Genomic DNA, 8,059 nt, shown 5'->3' on the forward strand with positions numbered 1-8,059 from the left:
TTGCCGTAAACGCAGACTGCCCTGTACGTGGAAGACAGGCCAGAGGACACTCCTCAGGATACTACTCCTGCCTTCCCCGTGCACGGTCATCACATGGGACACACAGACAGCTCCAATTACTGAGCATCTCCTAGTTGATGTAGTTGCTTGTGTGGCCCCTGCAAGGAAAGGCTTCAAGCTTCACATCACAAACGGGAACTGAGACACAGATAGAATAAACTCCCGACAGCGGGAAAGGCCCAAGCAACACCCCAGGCAAACATCAACACCCTTGTTCCAAGTACTAGCAAAAGGATTAAAACAAAGTTCAGTGTCTTACCTTCCTCTGTGCCAGGAGATGCAGTAAGGGTCAAGGGGGCAAGGAAAGAAAAAACAAAACAAGAGTAAATCAGTTAGAGTGAAAAAAAATTAACTTCTGCAGTAAGCAGGACTGCAGCCTACTTGATTGTCCTCTAGCATCAGGCTCTCAGAGGAAAGATCCTGAGAGAGCTCCAGAGGGAAGACCAGCTTCAGAGGTAAGGTGCAGGTAAATCCACCCACAACAACTGTCCCCTTTACCTGGTAAAGCCCTCATCCTGCAGGTTCAGTACCAAGTTATCTGCTGTGAGATACACACGGTTTTGTGAACCAGCAATCTGAAAAACAGAGGTGGTATAAAAAAGTATAAACACATAAGGAAGAAAAGCATTAATAAAGAATCTCTCTGCAAGCAGTCTTGTTTGTATGCACTCAAGATCTTAGTTCCCAAAAACAATGATATAATGTCATAGAATGGCTTGGGTTGGAAGGGACCCCAAATATCACCCAGTTCCAACCCCCCTGCCATGGGCAGGGATGCCACCCACTAGATCAGGCTGCTCAGGGCCTCGTCCAACCTGGTCTTCAACATCTCCAGGGATGGGGCATCCACAACCTCTCTGGGCAGCCTGTTCCAGTGCCTCACCACCCCCTGAGAGAAGAATTTCCTCCTAACCGCTAATATAAATCTCCCCTCTTTTGGTTTAAAACCATTCCCCCTTGTCCTATCATTATCTGACTGAGCAAAGAGTCGCTCTCCATCTTTTTTATAAGCCCCCTTTAAGTACTGAAAGCTCTCAGTGAGGTCCCCCAGAGCCTTCTCTTCCGTAGAGAAGAGGTTCTCATCAGGTTCACATGGGCCCAATGCTCAAGCTCGTCCAGCTCCCTTTGATGGCATCCCTTCCTTCTGGTGTATCAACTGCATGTCCTGACTTCCCATCCCGATACTGTCAGACTTTTTAAAGGAAGTGCACATATTGCGTCTCCTTATCAGACAGACTTTTGATCCCATGCTTATCTGTCCCCTTTTCTCAGCATGCAGGAAACCAGGAGCATTTGGTGGCTGCAGCTGGGTGTATGTGATGGGATCCGATTTGGATCTGGCCTTGTCATATGGAAGACACAAACTCCTACCACCACGTATAAGTGCTGATCACTGCTAACTAAATCTTTAGCTCTATCTGAGCAGAAAAGGGCTTGGCAGGAATAAAGATCAGTACAGGGCAGGTCACATTCAACTTAAATTTGCCCATGTGGCCACTGGGCTGGGAGGACAGCACAATGACTGCAAAAGGAAAATGGATATTCTGTGACCCACCACTTACCGTTTTTGAAATGTTTTGAGCAGCTCGTATCTTACGTAGCTTGATGTAGCCTGGATTCCTGCTCAGAGCTTCACCGAGGTACAGGAGAGCGAAAGTTAAGGAAAAAACTGCTAAGAGAAGCCCCCTGCATTCAGTAAGTTCCTCCTATGCTATATCAACAAGTATCTTAAAGGAAAAAAATGCAGTTGCTATTCCAGTAACTTGAGCCTCTTGGGTAGGGACATCATTACATTCCTAAATCAAGAACAATAGGGTTATGGTCACATGCAGCCAAAAGAAGTTAAACCTTAACAACAGGGAGTGAAGGCTCATGGCCTACTCCACTCTGAGCTGTAACCTCAGACAAATACCACTCCAATTAACTGCAGGGAGAAAAACAAACAGCAAAAAACAAATAGCGACCTATTTGAAGCTATCATCTCATCTGTCTGCTAAACATGAACCCAATGCAACAGATCCTCAGGATTGCCAAGCTCACAAGACATCCCACAAAATACCCCAAAGCAGGATATCATCTTAGCAGCTGTAGCTTCCCCTTCAGCCTGAACTATCTTCTGCTTCTGTTCCTGCTTTGCCTTCTCCACCAGGAACTGTGCACGCTGTGCCTCCTGCTGGGCTACAGAGGGAATGGACAAAAGCATTCAAAGCAGATCCCATCTCCTGAACTCTCCACGAGGGTTCTGTATCTGAGGCCTGGGGAGCTCATGCTTCCGAAAGAACTGATAGCATTCTAGGACTATATTCACAAGTAAGAAATGTGTGTATATACATACAAACACACTTTTTTTTTTTTTCTTTTTTTTTTTAAGTAAAACCAACAGCAACCAGACCCTCTAAACATAATCCCCATAGCGCAAAGGGTGTTCTCACTGTGAAAAGGAATCCTACAGCTTTGGGAACACAGTCCCATCAATGATCTATTACGTGAGCTATAGCCCAAAGTTTTCTGATAATACCGCTGAAATAACCTAGTTAGCTGCATTACTAAGGAAGCTGAGATTTGCAATGCTGTAGTTGTATCAATGCAAGAGCAGTGACATGCTAACTCAGATCTGCTACCTTGTTTAAAAACTCAATACAAAGGCGAAAGCAACCCACCCTTTCCAGGCGTAAATCGAACTCACCCACTTGCTTAGCTTCCACAGCCGCTGTGTATTCACGACTGAAACTCAACTCTGTGATAGCCACATCATCAAGGATGAGGCTGAAATCCTTGGCTCTCTCCGTCAGTTCTCGCCTAATGAGCAGAGACACCTGAAACACAAGTATAGCAAAAGGAGTACCACACAGGCTGTTTCTCCCTTCCAGTGCACTATAAAACTGAAGCACAACTGCTCTTTGCAGTTCATTCACACTGCACCTGGGAGACACTCCCTAAAACAAAGCTTGAAACATGGACATTAACACCTGTTCTATGAATCTGTCACCTCTAAATAACTCATGCGCACTCACAGCTATAACACTTTCAAAGCCAAATCACAGCTTATTTGTAATTATTATTTAACCATACTATACAATTAATATTGGGGAAAAAAACCTTGAAAGTGTTTTTTTTTCTTTTGTTTTCAAATCCTATGCTGTGTAGTTCCATGTTCTCATCCATGTTTTGGCAATAAGTATTTCCTTCTCCATCTTGAATTTTCCACTGTTTGGAATTTGACTATCTCCTTAGATTTTCAGATAGGCTGATAAATCCTGCACGAAATAATGATTTAAATAATAGTTATTGCTATGGTATCTTACCTTTGACTCATCTAGTATTTGCTCTTATTTTTATTGCAGCTATTTCTAAGCAAAATTCTAAAATGACAACAGAACCCTTTACTGAGTGAACTGCAAGCACGTAACTATGTAAAGTCACTTCATTTTCTTCTGATTATAAACTACTTTCATACGTATCACTTTACAGTAATGCTGGGAACATGACAAGAATGAAATTTGATTTAGTTTGTTCTGAAGTTTCAGAGACACCTATTCTCTGCTTCACTTCACAACGTCTAAATCATTTGCAAACACTGTTTTTTTTTTTTTTTTTATTATGTCCTCCCTTTCCACTAATTCTCCTTATACAAGACGTAAAAAATTAAATCGTTTCCTCAATGCAGAGCACATGGCAGAGGACAAACCCCTGAAGTTAAGGATGAATTCTCACAAAAAAATCTAGACACTCATCTCTATTCTTTGCTTTTTTTTTGTCGTGGATCTGAAACAAGTTAAGAGGTGGTTTGTTTCATCTTTCTGCCAACTTATCCTCTTTAGCAGTCTCACGTAGGATCTCCTCTAAAGCCTTTTAAAAGATCGGCAACTTCTCTTTCCCTCATCCGGAATAGGTGACAGATATTCTCAGAATCCCTAGCAATCAAATTACCAGAACATAAACTTTCAGGTATGGGCTTTTAAAAATGAATTATTTCTATAGTTTTGCACACCCTCCCCCCCGATTACCCTCCGTTTTTTTCTAAACAGAAATATTTTTCACTCTCCTGTAGCATCTATCACTGAACGTTGACAACTCTTTTAACTGTTCATCCATTTCTCTTTTCAGATCCTTTTAAAGCGTTTGATTTGCTCTGACAGCTCTTCTGTGATACCCGTGAAGGACGAGGTCATTTTTTTTAAAGCCAATTTTACTGTTACACACGTACCACAATGTAAGTCAGCTCTCTCTCCCCCCAGTATTACATTATGGTGCAGTTTTGCACTCTATATATCATGAATATAATTTTCTTTGCTGAGGCTGGTGGTACAGCCTCAGTGTTTGTACCAGAATTGAACTGTAATCAGTATACAGATTAATGTCCATTCCCTTTTAGGTGCATTTGCTACCAACCTAATGTGTTTATTCTTCACCTGCTATAACATTCCCTGCATGCACGGTTTAAATATCCTTTTATAATGCGGGTAAAGGCCTGCTCGGGAAGAGTCACCTGAGCTCTCTGAGTGATGAGCTGCGAAGCGTTAAACTTGGCTACCACGCTCTTGAGCACTTCGTTAACGATGGAGGGCAGGACTCGCTCCTCGTAGTCCAGGCCCAGGCGCTGGTACATGCTGGGCAGCTCCGCGGCGTTGGGGCGGGTGAGGACGCGCAGCGAGATGTTCACCATCTGCAGGTCTGTGGAGGGGAAAGATAAAAGACGTGAGCGGGGCTGGCGTGCCAGCCGGCTGCCTGCTCCCTCCCTGGCGGCACTTGGGTGCCACTTGGTGCCACTTGGGTGCCGCCAGGGCCTCGTGGTCTGCCCCACGGAGCCGTTCTTACCTTTGGAGCCGGTGGGCGAGGAAATTTTGCGCGGCCGGGCCCGGATGTCGTAGATGATGGGGTACTGGAACCAGGGGATCCTGCGAGGTGCGGGGGCGCCCCGTTAGGCGGGCCGGGCCGCGAGGGGCCGTGCCCGCGGGGGGAGCTCGGCGCGGGGTGTGTGTGTGGGGGGGGAGCCGTGCCCTACCTGAAGTGCAGCCCCTCGGCCAGGATGGTGTCCTGCTGCACGCCGCCGATGCGGTTGAAGAAGATGGCCCGCTGCCCGCCTTCCACTGCGGGGAGAAGGAGCAGCGCGGTCAGCGCGGCGCGGGCCGGGGCTCAGGGGCTCAGCGGCCCGGCGGGCACTCACCGATGAAGACGGACTCGCGGACGCCGTACGCCAGGGCGCCCGCGCCCAGCAGCAGCTTGAGGGCGGTGCCGACGCCGCGCGGCCCGGCCGGCAGCCGCCCCGCCAGGTCCTTCAGGTTCTGCGCCATGGCCGCGCCGCGCGCCCCGCCGGGAAGGACAGCGGAAGGTGCCGCCGCCGAGCGCCGCCCCCGCCCGCCCCTCCGGAACCGGGCCGGGCCGGAGGGGGATAGCGGCGGCGCTTCCGGGCGCCATCTTGGCAGCGCGGGCCCCGGGGCGGGGCCTGAGGGCGGCGGGGCGGGGCGGGGCTGCTGGCGGCGCGGCGCCGGGCGGCGGCCACAAAATGGCGGCGCCCGGCGGGACACGCGGGGAGGCGGCCGAGGAGGCTCCGCCGGCGGCCAAGCGGGCTCGGGGGCAGCGGCGGCTGTTGGTGGTGCTGGAGGGGGCGAGCCTGGAGACCGTGAAGGTGAGGGCGGGGGCCGTGCGCCGTCCCGCCGTGCCCCGAGCGCCCGGTGCATGTGTCTGTGCTTTGCCTCCCCGCAGGTGGGGAAGACGTTCGAGCTCCTCAACTGCGACAAGCACAAGGCGATGCTGCTGCGGAGCGGCCGGGACCCCGGGCAGGTGCGGCCCGACATCACCCACCAGGTACTGAGGGGTTGGGGGGGCCTCGGTCCTGCTGCGTGTCCGCCTGGGCTGTGTGCAGCAAGATGTCTGGGGAGGTGCTCCCTGCAGCCTGGGGGGGGCGGTTTGTGGGCTCGTAGGAGAAGTGAATTTGGCCTTACTCGCTCTGCTTACGTTTAATAACTTCTGTAAGTCTCTGTGGTTCAGTCACCATCCCTGGAGGTCGTTAAAAGACGTTCAGATTTAGAGCTTAGCGATATGGTTTGGTGGAGGTCTTGTTAGCGTTAAGTCAGAGGTTGGAGAGGTTGGACTAGGTGATCTTGGAGGTCTCTTCCAACCTAGATGATTCTGTGTGTGGAATTATTTTTTTACAGCAGTAATTTGTATAGCTAGACAGTATCTTCCCTGCCTCAGTATTGTGCACTTCTACGTTTATGGATTCTGAACTTAAACTTTTTCCAAGATTCCTTTCTTGCACTTTCTCTAATTCAACTACTGCCCTTTTATTTATTTATTTTTTTCAGAGTCTCCTGATGCTCATGGATAGCCCCCTAAATCGGGCTGGACTTCTGCAGGTTTACATCCATACCCAGAAGAATGTCTTAATTGAGGTCAATCCTCAGACCAGGATCCCAAGAACTTTTGATCGGTTTTGCGGTCTTATGGGTAAGTGATTCAAGCTTTCCGTCAGCCACAAAATAATGCAGGAAGGTGGTTAGGAAATGGAATGGAGAAAACTTTGTGAAGAGTCAAAAAAAAAAAAAAGCAATGACTTGAAAAATGGAAAAATGAGAGGAAAAGGAAGAAAACATCTTTTTATGAGTTTCTAGATGCGTATTTCAAGTATGTGTTCTCTAGCACAGTGGGGAGTTGTCTCCATGAGACTGTTACTGGCAAAGTAACTCCCTGATCAGTTTGGACTACTTTAGAAGACACAGGGAACTACTTCTCTAGCTGTCATCACTAGGTGGAGTATAGGATTCTTCCAGCAAGAGAACAGGTTGCTAAATGAATGTTCTTCTCTTGTCAGTTCAGTTGCTGCATAAGCTCAGTGTCCGAGCAGCTGATGGGCCTCAGAAGCTGTTGAAGGTAAACGCTCCTTGACTGTTTATGGGTAATGGTGCAGTGTTGCTTCTTTGCAGCTAGTAATGTATTTGCTGTAATGTAAGTGCATTGCTTATACAGTGAACTTAAATAGGTGATAGGGTCTCTCACCTTTACACTCGTGAACTTTTGTCTTCTCTAGGTGATTAAAAATCCAATCAATGACCATCTCCCTGTGGGCTGTATGAAGATAGGTACCTCTTTCGCAGTTCCAAATGTGACAGACCTGCGTGAACTGGTTCCTACAGCAGAGCCAGTAACTATTGTTGTGGGAGCTTTTGCCCATGGTTCGGTACGTGCGTGTATTCTTTACTTGGGTTTGGAAAAATCTGTTACAATAGATTTCAGTGTTACTCTGAGTGTTTTTCCTACTCTATTTTCTGTTTGGGTGTTTTTTTCCCTCCCCTAGCCCCTTTTTTGAGGTAGGCTTGGCAAGAAATTGTCCAACTCTTTTAACACTTGTGACTTTGCTACCTGTGGAGAGAGGGGAAATAGTGAGGGCAAGCAGTTGTCCTGCTGTGCTTTATTGTGGCTATGTCAAGTCCTGGATGAAGCACAGGCATGTAGGAGCAATGGTGTGCCTCTCTGAGCAATGGAAGTAGATGGGACTAAGTGATAAGATGTGGTTTGATATACAGATAAATATGTACTTTCCTATTTTCTCTTCTCCCAGGTCAATGTTGACTATACAGAAAAGATGATTTCTATCAGCAACTATCCTCTCTCTGCTGCCTTGACATGTGCTAAAATTACTACTGCCTTTGAGGAAGTCTGGGGAGTGGTATGAGCTTCTGCCTCTGCTGCTGTCATGGTGGACTACTATACAGTGACTCCAGCTTTTGGAGAAGCTTTTTCACTTCTGTGTTGGCCTGGTGCAGCTTTGGACTCCTGGATGGGAAAAGGCTTCAATTTTGTCCTTGCAGCTTCTGGAACAACATGACTTTAAATTGACTGCCCTAGCAACCCGTTTTCCTATTAAAGGTAACTTTTGATAAGAGTGTTTGTGTACTGTACTTCATGTTTCATAAATAGGCTGGATTTGCCTACAGCGGGGCCCAGCCCAAATTCCTCATGGAACTGCAGCTCTTGCTCTGCAGCGTGTGACAGTTTT

At 47.8% G+C, this 8,059-nt stretch overlaps 2 protein-coding genes across 5 annotated transcripts in view; one reads left to right on the plus strand and one right to left on the minus strand.

Annotated features, from left to right (window-relative positions):
• PHB2 (prohibitin 2) overlaps positions 1 to 5,433 on the minus strand; it is a gene marked incomplete at its 3' end in the record, with an annotated part of 171,503 nt that extends 166,070 nt beyond the window's left edge. For 2 of the 4 annotated variants that reach the window (XM_083798684.1, XM_083798683.1), the window contains exons 1-8: positions 5,228 to 5,433; positions 5,066 to 5,150; positions 4,879 to 4,958; positions 4,550 to 4,734; positions 2,747 to 2,876; positions 2,135 to 2,238; positions 1,623 to 1,700; positions 559 to 635 (exon numbers count right to left, since the gene is read on the minus strand). In XM_083798684.1, coding sequence (XP_083654810.1) covers positions 559 to 635; positions 1,623 to 1,700; positions 2,135 to 2,238; positions 2,747 to 2,876; positions 4,550 to 4,734; positions 4,879 to 4,958; positions 5,066 to 5,150; positions 5,228 to 5,354 — 866 coding nt within the window. In that variant the 5' untranslated portion in view covers positions 5,355 to 5,433. Of the gene's footprint in view, positions 1 to 319; positions 326 to 554; positions 636 to 1,622; positions 1,701 to 2,134; positions 2,239 to 2,746; positions 2,877 to 4,549; positions 4,735 to 4,878; positions 4,959 to 5,065; positions 5,151 to 5,227 lie in introns of those variants that run through there. The other 2 variants (XM_083798682.1, XM_083798685.1) reach the window with 2 other exon arrangements.
• A 68-nt stretch (positions 5,434 to 5,501) lies between these two features.
• Positions 5,502 to 7,945, plus strand: EMG1 (EMG1 N1-specific pseudouridine methyltransferase). The gene is made up of 6 exons (XM_083798771.1): positions 5,502 to 5,689; positions 5,767 to 5,868; positions 6,369 to 6,510; positions 6,875 to 6,933; positions 7,091 to 7,240; positions 7,622 to 7,945. Exons 1-6 carry the CDS (start codon positions 5,567 to 5,569, stop codon positions 7,733 to 7,735), a joined length of 690 nt encoding a protein of 229 aa, XP_083654897.1. The 5' UTR covers positions 5,502 to 5,566; the 3' UTR covers positions 7,736 to 7,945.
• The last annotated feature ends 114 nt before the right edge of the window (positions 7,946 to 8,059 follow it).

Source organism: Anser anser (assembly GCF_964211835.1).
Source record: "Anser anser genome assembly, chromosome: 1".
NCBI classification, from domain to species: domain Eukaryota; kingdom Metazoa; phylum Chordata; class Aves; order Anseriformes; family Anatidae; genus Anser; species Anser anser.